Here is a 21,893-nt window from a genome sequence, read left to right as displayed (position 1 = left end):
CAATCACAGCATCTAAATGAAAAAGAACAGATCGAGGGGGAGTTTTCCTCGCTTTACCTCATAAACCTGCGACGCTACGTCAAGGGGACGTAAGGAGGCCGATCCTCATCCTTAAACCGGATTGGTGGGATTAAAACCCGGCTCAGATTACTCCTCTGACGCCGGAATGCAGAAACAAATAATTGTGCAGTGATATATACCGCGTGGATGGGTCTAGCCAGCACGTTTTAATTTTGACCTAAACAGTCAATCCCGTAGCGTTAGTCGTCTGTCATTCAAATTAGGCGACACCGCCACACGCACGAGCTGTGGGCCGAGTTTAGACCTTCAGTCCACGTTGATGTCACGACTATAGATCCGACGAAACTCGTTCGTAAATCTAAAAGTAAAGGTAGGTGAGAAAGCCTCGATACAACTGAGATAACACGTGTTGCTCCCAAACACGGGGATCACAGCACGCATGCTTCATACTAAAATAGCCCGTGTGTCTTTTTTTAGCCGCACTATACTGTAAATAATGAAACTAATATGCGCACGGCTTCATCAGTCAGTCACATACACGCAAAGCATACATACAGTATGACGTCAGGACGTTTACATTTGCAATAAGTGCTAACATTTTAGATGCTCAAAGGTTTACTACAGTACTGACAGCCGCGTGCAGTGCGCGCTCCCGTCGTTTATCTCTAAAGAAATGACTTTGACACATGTTTGAAGTTCTGCTAGTTTCTGGCGTTATGTGATTATTTAAGGTTATTTTTGGCTTGTGCTGATGTAGTTGCACTAGAAGTGTGTCTTCAGGAATATTTTCGGATGAGTCCAGACTTCATGGATATTTAAACACAAGACAGCCACCATTGAAAGTCAGATAATAGCAGAATAAATGTTTCATTAACTTTAGTAGCTTTATCCGTACCGTTGTTGCTTGTTATTCATTGTTTTCTGTAAAGCTTTCAAACAGTACTTAATATGAAAACGGCTATACAAATAAACTGACCTGACAGCTTGGTTCAAAGCAGTCCTGTTCTTTGCAAACCCCAGATGTTAAAATGCATAAAAGTGATCGTTCACCCAAAAATGAACTACTTTTTTACCCCCTGTAGAACACAAAAGGTGTTTTGAAGAATGTTGGTAACCAAACAACATTGCCCTCATTTGACTTCCATCATATGGACACAAAAGCACCAAGACATTTCTCAAAATATCTTCTTTTGTGTTCCACAGAAGAAAGAGTCATATACAGATTTTGAACGAGTTTACGTTTTGGGGTGAATTATCCCTTCAAGTGTTTGTCTGATCTGTCATCGTCATTGTGACTTTGAAGTCGGTGTGTACTAGTTTTAACATTGCGTGTTTTGGAAGCCGGTTCAGTCATGCTTCGTCTCGTGAGGAGCCAGGGTAGAGGGTTTAGAGGCTGCGTGCGCTGTCAGAAGAGATCTCATCATCATCAGAATCACCACAGTGTCATAGCCATCAGACGTGAGGATGTCAACGTGTGGGAGAGACGGGCGCCGCTGGCACCACGGCACGTGAGGGAGATCACAGCCGCTGGGCACAAGGTGCTGGTGCAGCCCTCCAACAGACGGGCCATCCACGACAGAGTGAGTACACTACACACCGTCAAACAAAATGTCATCTATTTCAATATTAACAGAAAGAAGTTTGCTAAGACAAAATGGATTTGGACCCTTTCTGGTTGTCAGACCAGTTGTTGGTGAAAAATGTCATAAATTTCATACCCGGACACACATTTCGGGTTTCTATAATCGTATATAAATCAATCAAATCTACAGTAAATCTATTGATTCATATTTTTTTATTTTCAGTTCTATGAAAAAGCAGGTGCTATTGTCCAGGAGGACATCTCAGAGGCGTCTCTCATCGTTGGTGTGAAAAGACCGCCGGAAGAAAAGGTGTACCCCCGCAAAACCTACGCGTTCTTCTCGCACACCATCAAAGCTCAGGAGGCAAACATGGGACTTCTCGATGACCTTCTAAAAAAGGTTAAGTGTCTACAGATGTTAAGAGACTTGGAAGTGAGCAGGAACTACCCTATAGTATAGGTCCAATGCTATTTTTTCTGCCGTCGTGAGTGTTATGACATATTTAATCAGTAGTTGACTCAACAGCTCGCACAAGATTCTCACTGATGTTCCTTTTTAGGAAGTGCGACTCATTGATTATGAGAAAATGGTGGATCCCAACGGCTTCAGAATTGTAGCGTTTGGACAGTGGGCTGGTGTTGCCGGTATGGGACTTATAAATATGTACAAACAGTGTTATAAAGTTAAAAAAAAAACTGCAGTTAAAGTTTACAGAGTTTCCTTGCAGTATGTTTATTGTTTATACATTTTCTGTGTCATTTCAGGAATGATTAACATTTTACACGGTCTGGGCTTGCGTTTTCTTGCTCTTGGACATCACACCCCATTTATGGTATTTAGTTTTGTCTATTCATCCTTTATATATTTGGTACATGCGCCGTTACACTAGTGAGTTTATGGTCAGTTTATTTCTGGAATTTTAACCTGTATTTGGGTTACTAGTTTCATTTTAAAGAGATATGACTTATTTTCAACACAAAAGGAGCTTTCTAAAGACTACTTTATACAGTTACTTTGAATGTGGACTGAAGCTTTCAAGTTTGCCAAAATACCATAAAAGTATTATAGAAGTGGTCTTTGTGGCTTTGACATTTTATTTCTTAGAAAAAACAATGTATATAAATGCTACTTTTCTTTAATAGCATTCAATAGCATTGAGTGAAAAACAGACTGAAGGACGCCTTGTGTCCTTTGTGAGTTTAAAAAGCTTCAGTTTCAATTCATTGTAATTGCATGAAAAACAGTGAACAAACACAATTCTCAGAATGTTTTTTTATATTGTTCTCATGAGAAATACAGCTTTGGAACAATGTGAGTCAACAGATGTTTCCTTATTATCTTTTACGTGACAGCACATTGGCATGGCACACAACTACAGAAACGTCAGTCAGGCCATCCAGGCGGTGAGGGATTGTGGGTATGAAATTTCCTTAGGCCTGATGCCCAAGTCCATAGGTCCTCTTACATTTGTGTTTACTGGCACCGGCAATGTGTCTAAGGTAAGTGAGAAATCCAAACACAGCTGTAATGTTTAAACAGTCTCTTGCTTTATTACTGTGTCAATTGATTCACAAGGTCATGTTGAAAATTGCAACATATTAGAGTTACGCAGATTTCTAATTTTATTATGAAAATACACTTCATTTTTGGGTGTACAGTCCCTTTAAGTATCCTCCCCAATATTGCTGCAGGGTGCCCAAGACATTTTCAACGAACTCCCGTGTGAATACGTAGAACCTCATGAACTCAAAGAAGTCTCGGAGACTGGAGGTACTGTGCAGATAGTGTACTTGGTGATATGTTTAGAGTTCTTAAAGGGACAGTTCACCCAAAAATGAAAATTCTGTCATCATTTACTCAGCCTCTTGTTATTTCAAACGTGTATGACTTTCTTTGTTCTGCAGCTCACAGAAGGAGATATTTTGAAGAATGTTGGTAACAGAACAACGGCGGTACCCATTGACTTCTATTCTAGACACAAAACCAATGCAAGTCAATGGGTTTCGGCATGGTTTGGTTACCAACATTCTTCAAAATATCTTATTTTGTGTTCTGCAGAAGAAAGAAAGTCATACAGGTTTGAAATGACAAGAGGGTGAGTAAATGATGACAGAATTTTCATTTTTGGGTGAACTGTCCCTGTAACATCTTGGTGTCTTTGTGAAAAGACTCATGCCCACGTGCTTTTCAGATTTAGCCAAAGTATACGGCACAGTGATCAGCAGACATCACCACCTGATTAGAAAGAGCGATGGACTCTATGACCCCCTGGAGTATGAATACCATCCTGAACTGTACACGTCACACTTCAGAAAGACTGTGAGTACTGAGTAAACAAAAGAAACGTATTGGTTCTTGATAAAGGGAGTTGCCACATACCGAATATTCATGTTTCTGTCCATTCTTACCGGGGATCTGATTGGTTCAGCTGTAAGACCCCTCCTCCATTTATCATCTCGGCTATAACGTTCTAAACGCCAGTGTCTCATACACACATTAGCCTGTGTGCATAATTATAAGGCAATGCTATCAGTGAATCCATAATCGGACACGAACTAGCCCTAGTTTGACAAACTACATTTATAAGAAAACTGACAGATTTGTTACAACGTCCTAAAAGATTAGTGTGTATTTCTCAAACATTTTCTCAGATCACATTTTTTAAATTCATATACGTACATGAAAATGTACAACCGTAACTGGACATGCATGTAACGTGCGAGATGTGTTTCAGGAGCTTTGTTTTGTTTGCACAGGTGGCCCCTTACACCACCTGTCTGATAAATGGAATATATTGGGACCCTCACACACCCAGACTGCTGCGACGTCTGGACGCTCAGCGTTTGATCAGACAAAATACATCAGCATCAGCATCACCTGATCACGGATGCCCCGCCCTTCCCCACAAGTGAGCACCTGAAATTATTATTGCCGTGACATTTTTTCAGGACTTGAATGCTTGTAAACAAAACAGTTCTTGGTCACCATTGACTACCATACTAGGAATAGTTTCTTAGTAAATTTCTTTGTTCTGTTGAAATCAAAAGATGTTTTGAGGAATGTAGGACAGCAAACAGGAAGCATTCTTCCAAATATCTTTCTCTGTGTTCATCACAACAAAGAAATTTATACAGATTTGGAAAAACTCAAATTTTTATTTTTGGGTGAACTGTTCCTTTAAGCGTTTCACACTCTTGATCTTCTGTGATCATCAGGTTGTTGGCTATCTGTGACATCTCGGCAGACACGGGTGGCTCCATAGAGTTCATGACTGAGTGCACCACTATTGAGAAACCCTTCTGCATGTATGACGCAGACCAACATATCGATCATGACAGGTGTGATGCTGTTTCCTCCTGTTCGTTAATGCATTTTTGTCTGGTGGTTGACAAAACGGGAAAATATTTCATAGCCTTGTATTGAAGGAAGAACAGAGCCATGCTGTATCTAGAGATGGGAATATCATTAGGAGACTTGAAGGTGGGCTGCTTTGATTTGGACCAGTATTCAGTCACCTAGCAACCACCACACACACCCTAGCAACAACAGTGCCAACTTAGCATTAGCCTATTTCCATGTAAAGCTGGAATGGCTTGCCTGATTTAATATGATAACCAGTCTTCTACCTTTTTGTACATTGTCCTCTCTTAAAGCCTTAAGGTGGGTACGAGCCTTCAAATGACATGACAGGTATTTCTGACGTGCGTCCATTTCTTTAAATTTGATGTGGTTGTCATCAATTTAGTCATATTTCTGTTTAAAAAAACATATTATGTCAGAGATGATGGCAGTGCTCCAACATATGTGCCGCGTTTGCACTTAAAGCGACCTGAGTTCGAGTCTCTGCTCATGGTGGTTTCCTGATCTTGTTCCCCTTCTCTCTCCCCCTTCGCTTCCTTACAGATTATTTTCACATGTAGTATCACCAAGGTATGAAAAATATTATGAAAAAAAGTTAATTTGGAATAATACCAAGTATTCTATATATTTCATAGCTTCTTGTTTTTTCAAAGGTGTCTGTACTCATATGCATTTACTGTTAAGCTGCTTTGCGATGGGGCTGTTTAACGATTAATCGCAATTAACGGCATCCAGAATAAAAGTTTACATACATGCATGTAATATACAGTATGTCTGTGCACTGTGAATCTTTATTTCGTATTTATAAACGCATACATGTATATATTTAAGAAAACTATAAAAATGAATAAAATGTTTATTTATAACTTAAATTATATATAAATATATACATGCAAATATTTCCTAAATATATACATGTAAACACAAACTTTTATACTGGATGCGATTAATCGCGATAATTTTTGAACAGCCCTATTTTGCGATATAGAAATCAATATGAATTGAAAGTTTCTGGTGTCATGTCCCAAAAAAGACGTCCTTTGATTTTCATATATATATATTTTCATTCAGTGTTGAAGGAAATGGCATTCTGATGTGTTCCATTGATAATCTGCCCGCTCAGCTGCCGATTGAAGCCACTGAGTATTTCGGAGACCGGCTGTTTCCTTACATCTGGGAGATGGTAAGATGTCAAAAGCGGGGGTGGTGAGTAATAATCTTGTGTTGTTGTAAAGCTTGTGGAGGTTGGTTTGCCCGGGAGAGGAGTGCTTTGAACATATGCAGATTTGTTCTTGAGGGAGACTCTTTTAATAAGAGTCCTGTAGTTAAACAGGTAGAGCGTGGCACTGATATAGCCAGTGGCATGGGTCAAATAAATGTAAATGATTTGTGTGACTTTAACCTTTGTCCCACAGCTCCCGTCAGACGCCACCACACCGCTGGAAGAAGCGGACTTCTCTCCACAAGTTAGAGACGTAAGTTTATCAAGAGAGAATTCTTGTATACATAATACAGATTGTTTAGTCTGTGTACATGTAAAAGTGTACATGTAAAAAGCACTGTGCAGTTTTACAAGTTTCTAAGTTTCACTTACGAAACAGCCGGACATGCACTTCTGCACAGACTCAAAGATGTGTGGAAAATATGCTGGAGATTTCTAGAATCAGAGTTCAATGAATGGACACCGTTTCAACTGAAGACTGTTCATATGTCTATTGACTTTCAGTACGGAAGCTGTAAGATGTCTTGTGTGGAAATAGGCGATGCTGATTCTTTTGTATAGAGATGTTTCACCGTTTGTAATGGCACCAAGCAGAATGTATAGCTTGAATAAAAGCACCTGGAAAATGCGTGAATGTAAACCTAAAAGCATTTATTTGTAGCAGTGGTTTGATAATTTCCATTATTTATCTCAATCTAGGCTGTTATTACATCCAACGGGAAGTTGACGCCTAAGTTTGAATACATTGAGAAACTCCGAGAGAAACGGTAAGAAACTTATTTTTTAATAAGTTTTCTCTTTGGCAGGCTTTCAATAGTTTGGTTGAGTTGTGAACCAAAAACCAGAGCATTGGCCATGATACATTATATAAGTCAAAAGTACTTGTGAAGTTGCTTTGGATGATATGCTCACACGATGAGGATCCTTCTGAAGATTTCTTCGAAGGTTGACTGACAGGTAAAACCATATCAATGCTCTAGACAGACTTAAGCCTTGATTTCCTTCAGCTTTAAAAATATACAACAGACCGCTTTTGGTGAGCAAACAGCACTCTACTTATGAAAGTACTGCAGGGAATTGTGCATGCAACTGGGTTTGTAATTGATGGGTTGTCGACTAACCAAACAAACAGGCTACATAGGTTAAGTAAGCAATGTACCATTTGTAATGAACAATTTAGTACTATAGTATTACTTTAGTAATATATTACAGTATCACTTTTAATGTAGTGAATACTGTGGTATACTTCAATATTTACTACTGTAAGAATCACTATAGTGTCTAGGATTTATACTACATTTTACTATAGACCGTTTCATCGGACGTGCACGTGCCTGACCCCCAGTTAACTTCCGGTCCGTGTTTGGCTAGCGTCTAATAATACAACTATTTATATTTTAATTTATGTTAATATTCATTTGTATTATTATTTTACTGTATAATGATTGTATTAAATAAACAATTTGTTGACTTTTGTTGTATGTTCATTTTATTGAATAAACAATTTGTTGAATGGGTCCTGTAGTTTTAACGCATTTAAAGAAACCGTATGCTACATTGACATCTAGCGGTTGAGCTTGGTATCGCAGTCTAAATTCAAAATATTGGAGGGACAAGTTTAGCCAAGTAACGGTTCTTCTAGGTTTCTTTTGACTGTTATCAGAAATAATCTACAGGCACTCTATTGTTCATCAATGTTTACCTGAAGTTAAGCTGTAACGTTTGTTTATGTTGTTAAAGGGATATTTCAGAGGCAAAACAAAATTTACCCATGTTTTGAATGGGGAAAACATTCGATGCATTTGTTTAAGAGAAATATCCATATTGACAGCGCTATTAACGTTGATGTCTAGCTTCCATAATATCTCTGCTGCGAGTGAACCTGAGGCTTGTTTCTCCGGCACATAACGCAGGCATGTCGTAAATTCCGGTGACGAACGCGGCATTTTTCGCTTTGTTCCAATAGGATGCCGTCTCCTGCGCGGGAGCTTTCGTCACCGTCATTTGCCAGAAAAACAAGCTGTGTTAATAGCGCTGTCATATGGATATTAAACAAACGCATCGATTCGCTTCAGAAGACCTTTGTTAAGATCACAGAGCCGTGTCGAGCAGTTCTTTGATCGATGGATGCACTTTTTGGAGCTTCAAAAAGTCGACGCCCATTCACTCCCATTCTACCGCTTGGAAGTAAATTGATACGTGGTATTATAACTTCGACTGCATTATTCTTTAAGAAAATAAGTCATTTTCAGTCAGGATACCTCGAGGGTGAGTGGAACTTTTGTTTCGCCTCTGAAATATCCCTTTAAGATGAAACCGTCTACATAAATGCTAAAGTATACTGCAATTTTTTTTAAATGTGGAAACTAACTCAATGTGCGAGAATTTATCTAAACAGCAGTATTGTTTTAAATGTAAAACTAAAACATGTGCAATGTGTAATGTGGATATGCAACATTACGTATGGTGCTATGATACTAGTAGTTCACAGAATGAAACAAAATAATCACTTTACCTAAACACATACCTATAATACCTACATTTTGAAATCAGAAAAACTTATTTTTTCCCCCGCTGCTGTATATAATTCCAACTACAAATGTATTTGTACGGAGCCCTTTTAATGACATGGTGGTGGAAAAGAATGAGAGGGAAGAGAAAAATATTTTTTAAAGCTTTTGCGTTATCTCGCAAAACTTTTGCGTTCCCCGAGAAACATTGCGTTCCCTCGCAAAACCTTTGCATTCTCTCGCAAACATATTTGCGTTATCTCGCAAAACATTCAAGCGTCCTTGTTGTCGTTCTCCGTACATTACCAACGGAGCGGTTCATAGTAGATTCCCGGACCAATAACTCGTGAGCTAAACGTTGTTATAACACAAATAACACATAATTCCTTAGATTAAGATCTACAACCCAGTCTTCCTCAAAACGAGAATATAAAACTGATATCTATCTGAGCAGGCGACATGAACAAGTCCAAACGAACCGTCTGCAAAGTGACTGTAAATCCGAATCTGTAAAAAGCGTTACTACAAAAATAGTCATTAATAACTTAAATGTTACACACTGAAATTCAGTTTACACATTATACTAGTTATACTACAGTATGTAGCACTGAAGTTAATGACTATTATTAGTAGCCTAATGATATTCGGGTTTTGCACTTTGCAGACGATCCCTTCGGTATTGTCTCAGCCGGCTCCCGCCTGAGATCAATAAAAGGCTCGATTTGTGGAAAATTAAGTTAAAGTTCATTGTTTACGTTACATAGAATGAGGTGTAATTTGTGTTATAAGAACATTTAGCTCACGAGTTGTTGGTCCGGGAATCTGCGACTATAGACCAATGTTTATGTAGCCTACGGAGCTAGTCTTAAATTCTGCCAGCGAGACATTAAACATGAAGTGTCTGCGAGATAACGCAAATATGTTTGCGAGAGACCGCAAATATGTTTGCGAGAGAATGCAAATATGTTTGCGAGAGAACGCAAAAGTTTTGCGAGATAACGCAAATATATTTGCAAGGGAACGCAATGTTTCTCGGGTGAACGCAAAAGTTTTGCGAGATAACGCAAAAGCTTTAAAAATATTTTTCTCTTCTTTCTCATATTTTTCCCACCACCATGTCCCTAAAAGGGCTCCGTAAATTTGTGTCGTATATGCAGAACACAAAATAGCTGCCTGAAATACCAAATACATGTTCATCCTCAGCTTTGTTTGGTTAGATCATTTCTACAGGTTAAGCTCCAGATTAACACTAAATGTACTGTAAATTAAACTTTGAAAATAAAGTCATGGACTGAAATCCATCATATTTCTGTCGTGAGGGAAGGATGTCTTGTGTGCCAGTCGTGTATTCTCTTAACCTGAAGTTGTGTTTGTTTTGTGAAGACACAGGGTGGTCGCTGTGCTGCTTCTGCACTGCCTAACACGTTGCATGGCTAGAGTTCACGTCTCCTGAGAGCGTACTCTCGTGGGTAGACCATCTCGCTCTTTCTCTCTCACCATCTCTCTAACTCACTCCCACACCGCTATTCATTCCTACAATTTTCAGCATGCCTTACAAAATCAATGCGCCTGTCCCTTTAAATTTTAAGTTGAATTCTTATCCAAGGTGAGCTTCTCTTTTCAAGCTCCATATATCTTTTCACGCTGATTAATTGATTATATAACACGTTTGAGTCACTTTCACGGAATGGAAATCATAATCTTTTCATGCCTTCCTCACGCCATTTCATTCACGGTGCGATCAACAGTCATTTCACCAAACGCTCCAATAGAGCTCCTTTGTGCCCTCTCGGTCTCATTCAAGGGCAAAAAAAAAAACAGGCTGACAAAACCATAGACAATTTTATTTTGCATCCATTATGGTCTTGGTGGTCTTGGTACTTGTAAAAAAGTAATGGAGGACAAGGACGCTCACAACATTGACTTGGAAAGAGATCTGTCTCCAATACAAGATGATCAGATTAATAAACATTTTAATGAACAATAATGAATGACTCTAATTAGTTTTATTTATGAAATGAATAGGCATATAAAACTGGTAACAAAACACACTCTTCTGTGGCTTATACTTAATTGTATTTAAATCATTACATTTGACATTGAAGTCTTTTTTTAAACTAACACGTTTGACTCTAAATTCTGATTGGATGAGCTATATTCAAAGCCTTTGTTGGTCTAAAAATGTGCCGTTTTATGAACGACTAATAAATCACCCCATTTCCTCAAACTGATATTTAGTGGATTTTCTAGATTTGTGGTATTTTGAGACATGAAGCATGCAGGTGGTGGGGGGTCATGAGTTACATTTTTGCTCATGTGCAGCATCAGATCCAATTAGGCTGAGCAACAGGGGGTGGTCGCATCACATGTGTTTCCCAGGGGACTCGCAGAGCAAAACAGCCTCGACAAACTGTGTCAATTATCTTCTGAATGGAGAACATACTGATCGAATCGGATCTTTCCTTCCTGATCTAAAAATGTTACATTTGTTACGTGTAATCTGTGACCATACAGCATCACCTTAAAATAAATCGGAATGCTTCATCTGTCTTAAAGGTACAGTGTATGATATTTAGCGGCATCTAGTGGTGAGGTTGCGAAATGCAACCAATGGCTCAGTCCACCGCTCCCTTTCAAAGCACTATGGTGGCTGACACTGGACAAAGATGACGTCGCCTTTTCGCTTCTTTGTCGAAGGAGATAACGTATTTACGAACTCGCTCTAGAGCAGTTTGTCCGTTTAGAAATAGCTCATTCTAAGGTAATAAAAACGCTTCATTATGTAAGGTCTTTATTCACCTCTGAAGACATAGTTATGTATATTATATTGGATTTCTGTCAATAGATCCTCCATAAAATAATATTATAATAATAATAAAATAATTACGCACAGGACCTTTAAATAAACTTGATTTGGATCATATGTGGACCATCTCACGAGACCTTGTTGATTATTTCTTCCTTCATCTCAGTGGATTTTGCTTCCTCTTCAATCAGTTTAAGATCACTATCCAACAGGATCTGTTTGGTGATTTCACAGATTGTTTGGCCAGTGAGAGGGAGTTTGCGTGTATATGTGTGTGTGTTCGTGGTAATAACTGGACCATCTGGCACACAGGGAATCCGAGCAGATCCTGAAGAAAGCGGGAATGAAGCGAGTGCTTTTGCTGGGCTCGGGCTATGTGTCTGGGCCAGTTATCGAGTATCTCACCAGGGATGCTGGTACCCAGGTCACGGTGGGTGAGTGGTGAAAAAATCCGTCTGGGATGCGGCACTACTACATTTGATAAATTTTATGTTATCGGAGTCACAGTCCTTAAATTGGTAATGAAATAAATAAGCCTTGAACACGAGTAACACTTTACAATAAGGTTGCATACGTTAAGGGTGGATAACACTGTAATTAAAGGGATGGTTCACCCAAAAATGAAGATTCTGTGATTTAGTTTATTCACCCTCAAGCGGTTCCAAAATCATTTGATTATTTTTTCTACCGTGACACAAATGAGAAATTTTCAAAAATGAGGCTGATTGTACATTTTTCCATTATTTCATCTATACACTGAAAGTGAATGGGGACTGCGGCTGTCAGCCAGTAACATTGTGCATAACAAACTGTGTTTTTAAGAAGAAATTCTCATAAAAACAACATCATTTTTATTTTTGGGTGGACTATCTATTTAACATTTAACAATACTTACATAAATTATTTCATATTAATAGTAATATTTCATGTTATTGATTAAACAGTTTATTTAAACAGTATATAAACACTTGATAAATAATTGGTTACTTTCTACATTTCGCTACTGTTATGTTTATTTTTGCCATAAATCATTATTATTATTCACCCTTTATGTTCTTCACTGGGTTTTGCAAATATCTAAACAATAAAAAGCATTTAATAGTGCTTGTCATTTTTGACAACACAGTATGCAATCATTGAAGAAGTACAGTGTTTTTCCATTTCCTGAAAAACAGCGAATTTGGACTTCTGAAGTTTTAGTAGGACAGAGATGATATACTTATATAATAACTATAATACTATTCATATATTAATTTAATATGAACTCAGATTAACCAAAAATAAATCCTTATTTTTACTTATCAAGATTAAAAAATGCTTTAAAAATTGTTCAGTGTTCAGTCATGATATCTTTGATTGCGATCTATTTTGCATTGCAGCATCCAATTTTTTAAACCAGGCAGAAGAGATGGCTGCCACATATCCTAACACCATTGCTGTGATGTTGGACATCACCAGCCAGGAGGGCCACCTCGAGTCTCTGATCAAAGACCATGACATTGTCATCAGGTAAACATCTAAAGATTCATGTACTGTACTTATTTTCAAAAATGCCACTCAATAATTTGCATATTTTTTCTTTGTTGTCGTTGTTGTACCTAGCATGTTACCGTATGCATTTCATCCACAAGTAGCCAAACACTGCATTAAAATGAAGGTGAACATGGTGACGGCCAGTTACATGAGCCCAGCCATGAAAGAACTTCAGCACAGGTATGGAGTATGACTTTTTTTCAAATCCCATTGGTTGACCTCATTATACATGTTGCTTCACCATGATTGGCTGTCGCTCCCCTAGTGCCGAGGAAGCTGGCATCACCATCGTAAATGAGATGGGTCTGGACCCTGGCATTGATCACATGTTGGCCATGCAGTGCATCGATCAGGCCAAGGCAGACGGTTGCACTGTAGGTATTGCACGCGTGCACTCGTGTGTTTGTTTACCAGTTGGATGTGTTTATGGGTATTTGTGATAGAGTGACATACTGTCGCACCATTGGTGGACTCGCAGTCACGTCTGGAAGACATATGACAGACCTTAATAGACGTAGTGAATGTTCATTTTCACTTATTAAACAGTTGGATAGAGCATCGTTTTCAATAACATTTGGTCACATGATGCTCTTTGTTTCTTTAACAGGTGGAGTCCTATAGCTCTTTTTGTGGAGGTCTTCCTGCTCCAGAATGCTCGGATAACCCGCTGCGTTACAAGTTTAGCTGGAGTCCATACGGCGTTCTGCTCAATACAATCAGTCCGGCCATTTACCTGAGAGACGACCAGGTGATACGAGATGACCTGTATTAAAATATCACCACAATCTTAACCGATAGGCACAATGTCTGCATTATGAATATGGATTTTCTGAAAATGTAAAACCTGTCCTACACCGATCAGATTGTTAGCGTTTCCCCTGGCGGAGCCCTCATGGACGTCACAAAGCCGATGGACTTCCTGCCCGGTTTCAATCTGGAGGGATTCCCCAACCGAGATAGCACCAAGTACGCCGAGCCTTACGGCATTGAGACGGCTCACACGCTTATCCGGGGAACTCTGCGCTTCAAGGTGTTAATACTACAGAAACTGTACAAATCAGGCTAATCTCTGAACAAACTAATGTGTTATGTGTGTGTGTGTCCGCAGGGTTTCTCTTCAGCGATGAGCGGCTTTGTGAAATTGGGGCTGATCAACACCGAGCCGTGTCCACTGTTGGATCACACAGCTTCTCCCGTTTCATGGGTACAACTTTATTCAACATTATTCTATTAAATGTGCAGGTTTTAACATTAAAAGCATAACTTTTAAACACGATTAATCGTGATTAATCGCATCCAGAATAAAAGTTTGTGTGTACATAATATATGTATGTAAGAAAAATATTTAAGAAAAATATAAAATACACAAATTAATAAACATTTATATATTCATTTAAATTATTGGTAAATATAAATAAATACATGTAAATATGTCCTAAATATGTATGCATGTGTTTATAAATACAAATTTAATATGCACAGACTAGTACACACACATATATATTGTTAAAACGAATCTTTTATTCTATATGTGATTAAACGTGATTAATCGTTTGACAGCCCTACAGTACCTAACTTGATAAAATATTTAAACAAATACACAAAACCCCCAAATAGCTTTTCTACCTCATTCAATTTATAACTCAGAACGTTATGTTTTCTGAAGAGTTTGTCAAAATCTACAGTAGATAATAAGCATGAAGCACTTGAGATGCTTTCGTTTATTCTCTCTTTAACCTTTTATACTACTTCTGACTTGGATAGGGTGGTGTACTCTTGTCTTCCTCACAGAAAGAGCTCTTGTGTAAGCAGATTGGATTGGCCAGCACAGTGAGCAGCAGTGCTTTTGAAGAGGCTGTTTATGAGCGGATAGACAAGGACGACTTCAGACTGCAGAGTCTCAGATGGTAGGGAAGATTTTAATAGAGTTTTTAATAGTCTTTTTTTTTAAAGATTTTAATAGAGTTTGAACTTTGACTTTCTTGTACAGTATGTTTTATTGCCACAGTTTGCAAAACGCAAGTTTGTGTTGTATTTAGCTGTCCTTGCCAAGACAAAACTATGGCTTGAAGAAACTAACCTTAAGTATTAAACGTTGACACTTGTCTGTAGTTTAAACTGTATAGCGTCTGAATGATGCCTTAGGTCACATGGTTTGTTGATCAAATCTGTGATTTAATCGGCAATGAGTCTAACAGATTTATAGTGTATAGTAAAACGTTGTGTAACGTTGTAAAGACGTATCTGAAACATATATTTATTGCAACATATCAAATAACGTTCCTGCAACGTAACTTTGTCATTTCCATATTCGTCATAGGTATGTTATGTTGAAGGTTGTCGGAATGTTGCAATAATGTCCTAAAATCCAACGTAGTGAAGACGCATATTTGTCATAATGACGTACCTAATAATATTAGCGGGACATGTACTGTACTTCTCAACAGCCAAATTGGCTCAATGTGTCTATTTTAATTCCAATAAATTAAACACATCTTAAGTCTAAGTTGTCGCAAGGTATTGTCAAGCTGACCAGTTGACAACTAACTGGCAACGTAGTCCGAATGAAAAATCCCATAGATAAGGGACTAGAAATATCTAGGGGCGAAAATGTCATAGCAATGTTACAAAATACTTCAGTAATGACAACACCTTGGGAGTGTCTTACAGGCATTGTAGTGGATTTTTTTGAAAGAAGAGCAAGTTGTTTTTTGTCTTTGTGCCAGAAACATTTGTGCCTGAAGTCTATTAGATACAAAAAGCTTAAAATACATGAACTGTAATCTTACAGCATAGCTGTCTGTATTGGTTGGAGATGATTGACTGAATGAATTTTATCAGGCTTGGAATGCTCAGCGAGGAACCCGTTCCCCACGCCAACACCATCCTAGCAGCCGTCGCGAAACACCTGGAGGCCAAACTCGCCTACGGTAATGACAGTATGAATATGATTTAAAATTCATAATATACTGTATGTTAGACCTGGTGATCCAGGTCATTGTACAATTTTCGTTGGTCGAAGATGTTTCTGTGGTTTGATCTTGTGGCTTGAATGCCACAAAAGAGTACTAAACATGTTCAACTTGAAATGAAGTCTGTCTGACATACTTGCCTATCTAGCATCTTGCTTTTTTGTGTAGCTAAAGGTGAGCGAGATATGATCATCATGAGGAACGATGTAGGGATTAGGCACCCTACGGGCGAGCTGGAGACCAAACACATCAGCTTTGTGGTCTATGGCGAGCCCAATGGATTCTCAGCCATGGCCAAAACTGTGGGCTACCCAGCAGCGATTGCAGCTCGTATGGTCCTCAGTGGTCAGTTCTGCTTCATATATGATATTTACAGTATATGTCCATTAAGCCAACCCCAAAATCTTGGGATTAAATTTCTCATATATTTATTAAAATACTTTCTACCATTCACAGGCGAACTGTCCACCAAAGGGCTTGTGGTGCCGATGACGAAGAGCATCTACAGTCCAGTACTGAAGAGACTGCAGGAGGAAGGTCTTCAGTATGTCACCAAGAGCACCGTGTCAGAGTAACCCAACCCTGATGCCTTCAAACACCATAAGACACCAAACTCACTCATTTTTGTGTATAATTAGCCGGTAACATCTATTACAACTTGATCTGTAGTAGTGAAGCATTAAAGGGATGGTTCAATGATCTTTCATCATTTATTCACCCTCATGTCATTACAAACCTGTCTGACTTTCTTTCTTCCAAACAACATTGGCCCCCATTGACTTCTATTGTATAGAGACAAAACCACCGAGACATTTCTCAAAATATCTTCTTTTGTGTTCCACAGAAGAAAGAACCACATAAAGGTTCTGAATGACATGAGGGTGGATAAGTGATGAAAGAAGTTTTAATTTTTTGTAATCTTGATCTTTTACGTACGTTTAGGCAGGAATAGTGGAGATGTGTGTAGACTTGAATACACTGAACAAGTGAAGATTGTGGGCATTTGTTAAATGACAGTGTGTGTTCTTTTAAGTGTTGTTGTGGCGAACAGAGAGTATTTTATTATCTGTAGCGGTGTACATAAACTCCAACGAAGCACTTTTGTTGTTGTCTGGATGTAGGGTTGCTTCTTGTTTAGTTTCTGCTTGTTGTCAAACATGAACCTCTTTCACAGTCAGTGTTTTATTGCTGTAACACTAAAAAGTATTCAAATCTTCAAAACAAGCAATATCAAAAAATTGTTCATCCTCAGTCAAGCAAAATGATTTTAAAGCAGCTGAAGATGTCTCGAATCTGTTTTTGTTTTTCCTCATTAAAACAAACCTGCTGTATTTTATAACAACGCACCTTTTTATGAATAGCACATTATAAGAGATCATATTAAAATGGTTGCGCGTTCTCACCTTTTGTTTGCATTGTTTTATAGTCCTTCAAGAAATGTTTGGTCGATCTTGATTTAACAACACAGACAAAATGAATGACCTGTTGACTGCCCAGTAATGGTCATAAAATGATCGCATTGTTCTGTTGACTGGTCAGTATAAAGTAGGCCACCAAGCCTAGGATAATTGGGTCTCGTAATTATTAGAAGTTAAAAATGCAAATGACGCTAACAACTGAAGACGACGTCTGGGCATTGACCCATATATTGTCTGCAAATGAGCGTGACCTTTTGCTTTTAAGATTAGGGATTAGAATTTGGGCATAATTACAAGCAATTCTTCAAAAGGATTATTTCATAATTCTGTGTAGCTGTCATCTTTGTCACCAAAACCTAAGCCACAGACTTACTGTAATCAGTTTCTTGGAGATGTTCCTCCAGGTTTAAGAGAGAGCTGAGCAATGGCTTACAGCCCCATAAGAAGCGACCCGGTCGGTCTCGCCGCGTTAAGCCAAGACGAATTTGAGACGGGCCGTGTAAAAGTTAATTGAAAAACAAAAGCCCTATTTGGCAAATGACTTTTGAAGAAAACCTCTCTTTGTATTGCGTTCGTCGATTTTCCTCGTGGGCCAGATGGAGACGACGGAATAATTATTACTCAAAGATCGACCTCTCTGGTAGTTTGGGAATCTGAGCTAAAGTCAAAAGAAACTCGCTGAAGAATTATCAGCCCACGTGAGCCAAGCGGAAGGCGTCTGGAGACTAATCAACATGAGTCTGTCCCAAGGGCGGATGAAAATCAGAGAATATTATTGAAATAAGATTTAAAGACGGGTACAAAAATAGTACGATGTTAATCATTTAAAAATGTGCGAATATAATCCTTAACTAAGAATCGACGAACAGATAAACTGAGTTTGTAAGTAAACAGATCACTCTTATTTGTGTGCTTTTTTTAATCCTACGAACAGACAAACGTCTTGTACAGCTAAACAGTGTCAGTACATACTGTGGCAGTGATGGTACAAAACATCGAAACGTCAAAAACATTATTTCAAAAGTGTCAACTAAATATTAAAACGCAGCCGTATCCTGTAAAGCACTAGAGCCTCGCGGCACAATATAAAAATCTAGACATAAATAGAAATTTGGTCCATCGACGTGGATGCTGCCGTATTATTATTTACAGATTAGAACATTATTCCACCTTTAACAATGGCACGTCAACTTTTTTTGCCACTTTCTTTGTATTTATACTAGTATGAAAAACAGCGTGGCTGAAATTCGTCGATACTACCAAAAATAGACTAATAAAAAACTAATTAAGAAAACGATTTTCTTTAAACAAGCTTTTAAGCAAATAAATATAAGACTGTAAAAGACATTAGTGAAGCGTTAGCACAAGGTGGAAGTTTGACAGACAAATGGTCCGGCGTAAAAATGTGGCGTTGTGTCGGAAGGCACACGTTTAAAAGCTCCGTCAGTTCAAAGATAAAAAGTGGATTGGGGGACATCAGAAGAGCATTCTTTGATGGAGAGTCTGTTTTTTTTCCTGTGGAGGCTTTATCACTATGGTTACACCAACGATTCCAGACTCTCGGCCGTGCTCAAGGCGTCTCCTGGGACTGAACCGTTGTTGTCGGAAGACTGTAGCGCTCGCTCGTCTTCTTGGGTGCTGACCAAACTCAGGATAGCTTTGTAAAGGAACTGGTACTGTTCCTGTCCAACAACAAAAAAACAAGAACATGTTTTTAGCCTGACCACACAAAACCTCTGAAAATGTTAATTTTCCCTGGCGACTGAGTAATTTCACCTCGGAACATTTTTATTTTAATAACTTTTAATAATCTACATTTGCTGGCAACTACAGCTAAATGAATGAAGTATAGTAGCTGGCGGAATAGGGGCTTCAGTTTTGACACTTTATAAGCCAATGAATACGTCACAATTAATTTTTTAATTGTTTGTGTAGATCTAATCAATATTTATATAATAAACGATTTCCTCATATCGTCCCCAAAACTATATAACATTTACTTACATAAATGAAAGAACTTATAGAAATGACTTATACTATGAATGAAAGAAGTCTCACAATGTCAGTGAAGACGGAAGGTCTCGTGAGGTTGATCATCTTGGCCACCATGTAGACGTCCACCACATTCTCAGATTCGAGCTGTTGTACTAGGGTAGACAGTGCACAGAATGTTCCGGCAGTCACACCGCCATGTCTGTGGATATACATGAACTTAAAACAGAACGCTTAGCATGTTAGCTTAACAACATGCTAATATTAAACTGCTGTAGTTGTCAGATTGACAAAGTATGCCATAGTTGCTGGCTTAAATAAAGAGGTTTAGCCACTTATAGACGGTTTCATCAGACGCACGCGCCTGGCCCGAAGTTAACTTCCGGTCTGTGCTTGGTTATAATATAACAATTTATTTTATATTAACTTTATATTAATATTTTATTGTATTGTATTACATTAAATTAAAAGTTCTTAACAGTTACTGATTCTTTAAGGAGGTCTACCGGAAGTTAACTTTGGGCCACATAATGTTTGTTTCTGTTGTTGCTGCTGAAACCATCAAGGTTTATTTTAATATACAAGGCATTTCTTAGCATTTTTGTTCCGTTTTCCAGTACAAATAGTGTTGGGTTAGTAGTAATTCATTACACATTTCAAATTAACTACATCGTCAACTATTATACTCACTTAATTAAACTGACTGCATTACTTACTGTTAAATACTTAAAAAAACCTTAACCTTGACCACCTGGACAATAGAAATAAAATCTGTTCAAAATAAACTTAAACTAAACTTTACCTTTAATCAGCTGTTAACATTTATTTTGATCATTTAATTCAATAAGCACTTTTCAAAATGACCTCATTTCTAATGCATTTTAATGCACCTAAATTTAGATTTTACATTGTATGTTTTATATAGAACTGTAAATACAGTATGCAATGCAAAGTACATAACAACCGACTGTAATTAAATTACTTTAAAATGAAGAAAAATCCCTTACTTTGCTTTTTCATGCTAAAAGTCATTTGATTACAGTAATTGAATTCCTTTGTAATCTATAACACCCACAACTGAGTTTAAATATCTAAACATTCTTAAGTCAAGGTACATTTACCCAAGGAACAGAATGACCTAAAAATGTAAGTCCTGTTTTTTTTTTATAAAATTATTAAAATTGATTGATTAAAATGTATTAAATATCCCCCGGTGGGGTAAGAAAATTCAATTAATTAAAAATGTCACATTTATTTTTTTACCCCATTGGCAGATATTTAAAGCATATTTTGATCATTTCTGAAAACAAACCTAAATACCTTATCTCATTTTGTTTCTCATGTAAATGTATCTTGATTTCAGAATTTTAGATATTTGTACTGGGAAACAAAGACAAAAACACAGAATAATAAATTCATTTTTTTTGCAGGGAATTTCAATACATATCTGTGCACATAAGGACAACTCACTCATCGTGTACGATCGTGGGTCCATCTTTGGAGACGGCTTCTTTTTGGACAATGTTGATCAGCTCAAAGGTGCTACTGATTGGACTGTCCGGATTGGGCCAGTGCGGGGCCCGGTAATGCCTTACTTCTAGAACATAGTCATCCTGAAAACAGGAAAGCGAATAAGATCTGAATGTATGTGTACGTTTATTAGCACGTGTGTATGGTTTAGAGTTCCTGCACATCCAGATGGCTCTGTGTTAAGTACGTAAGATGCAGCAGATGTGTTGTTAACGGCTTTTGTTTACCTCTATTCTCGCTTTCGTCAGCAGCCATTTGCTCTTTCTTATTATTTCCACAATCGTGGAAATAAACGTTTCAAACAGATGCCCGCATTTATGTTTTCTGAATAATTCTGCTGAAATGACGCAGGTACATTTACATAAAATAATCTCCCCATCTCAGTATTCCTCTCTGTGCATTATTGATAAAATCTCAGTCGTTGATCCTCTTTCTGATGCTAATAATAGTCTTTAAACACGATTGGTTGGCCAGCTACTAATATTATTATGGAAGCTGTTACCTGCGTAGCCTCTAAGACGTAATCCTGCACTATCAACATATCTTCATTTGACAGACACACGTTACTCTCCCCTCTCAATGTTACTGAGAAGGTCTCGTAGCTGATTGGCTGATCTCTCACAGGCCAGAATATGATTGGCTCACTGTTGTCTGTCTGAGAATGAAACAGTGAAAGAAAGAGATATGAATAAACATATATATGAAGTAAAAGATCAATAAAGGCAGACACAAGTGTACTGACCGTACTACTTGTATCTGGTAATGATACAATGACCCGGCCGTTGTGATCCCACACCATCCGCCAAAAATCCTTCACTGTGCTGGGCAAAGGATTCTGGGTAATGATGAACTCTTTGCTCTGCCGGTAACCCTGATCCAAACACATGAATGAGTCTTCAAAATTACATGTTACACAATTAATTTACATTAAGTATTGAATATACAG

General features: G+C 38.0%; 2 protein-coding genes across 7 annotated transcripts in view; one reads left to right on the top strand and one right to left on the bottom strand.

The window, feature by feature from the left end:
- Nucleotides 1-113: 113 nt before the first annotated feature.
- aass (aminoadipate-semialdehyde synthase) lies at nucleotides 114-18,300 on the top strand. 2 transcript variants are annotated; one of them, XM_057329072.1, is made up of 25 exons: nucleotides 114-391; nucleotides 1,363-1,601; nucleotides 1,827-2,003; nucleotides 2,164-2,248; nucleotides 2,369-2,436; nucleotides 2,957-3,103; nucleotides 3,296-3,374; nucleotides 3,796-3,923; nucleotides 4,361-4,512; nucleotides 4,820-4,942; nucleotides 5,508-5,534; nucleotides 6,036-6,147; nucleotides 6,380-6,439; nucleotides 6,886-6,953; nucleotides 11,815-11,936; nucleotides 12,882-13,011; nucleotides 13,105-13,215; nucleotides 13,301-13,409; nucleotides 13,643-13,783; nucleotides 13,898-14,065; nucleotides 14,144-14,239; nucleotides 14,827-14,942; nucleotides 15,877-15,965; nucleotides 16,176-16,352; nucleotides 16,464-18,300. In XM_057329072.1, exons 2-25 carry the CDS (start codon nucleotides 1,374-1,376, stop codon nucleotides 16,580-16,582), a joined length of 2,832 nt encoding a protein of 943 aa, XP_057185055.1. In that variant the 5' UTR covers nucleotides 114-391; nucleotides 1,363-1,373; the 3' UTR covers nucleotides 16,583-18,300. The 2 variants fall into 2 exon arrangements, with proteins under 2 accessions (XP_057185055.1, XP_057185056.1); XM_057329073.1 differs by lacking the exon at nucleotides 5,508-5,534.
- A 111-nt stretch (nucleotides 18,301-18,411) lies between these two features.
- The window catches only part of ptprz1a (protein tyrosine phosphatase receptor type Z1a), a 47,737-nt gene continuing 44,255 nt past the window's right edge, over nucleotides 18,412-21,893 (bottom strand). For all 5 annotated transcript variants that reach the window (XM_057329067.1, XM_057329068.1, XM_057329069.1 and 2 more), the window contains 5 exons: nucleotides 21,690-21,818; nucleotides 21,450-21,602; nucleotides 20,888-21,030; nucleotides 19,484-19,619; nucleotides 18,412-19,107 (listed from right to left, as the gene is read on the bottom strand). In XM_057329067.1, the coding sequence (XP_057185050.1) occupies nucleotides 18,964-19,107; nucleotides 19,484-19,619; nucleotides 20,888-21,030; nucleotides 21,450-21,602; nucleotides 21,690-21,818 (705 nt within the window). In that variant the 3' untranslated portion in view covers nucleotides 18,412-18,963. The remainder of the gene's footprint in view (nucleotides 19,108-19,483; nucleotides 19,620-20,887; nucleotides 21,031-21,449; nucleotides 21,603-21,689; nucleotides 21,819-21,893) is intronic.

The sequence above is a fragment of the Triplophysa rosa genome, linkage group LG3, assembly GCF_024868665.1.
Source record: "Triplophysa rosa linkage group LG3, Trosa_1v2, whole genome shotgun sequence".
Taxonomy (NCBI): Eukaryota; Metazoa; Chordata; class Actinopteri; order Cypriniformes; family Nemacheilidae; genus Triplophysa; species Triplophysa rosa.
This window is presented reverse-complemented; position numbering and strand designations above follow the sequence as displayed.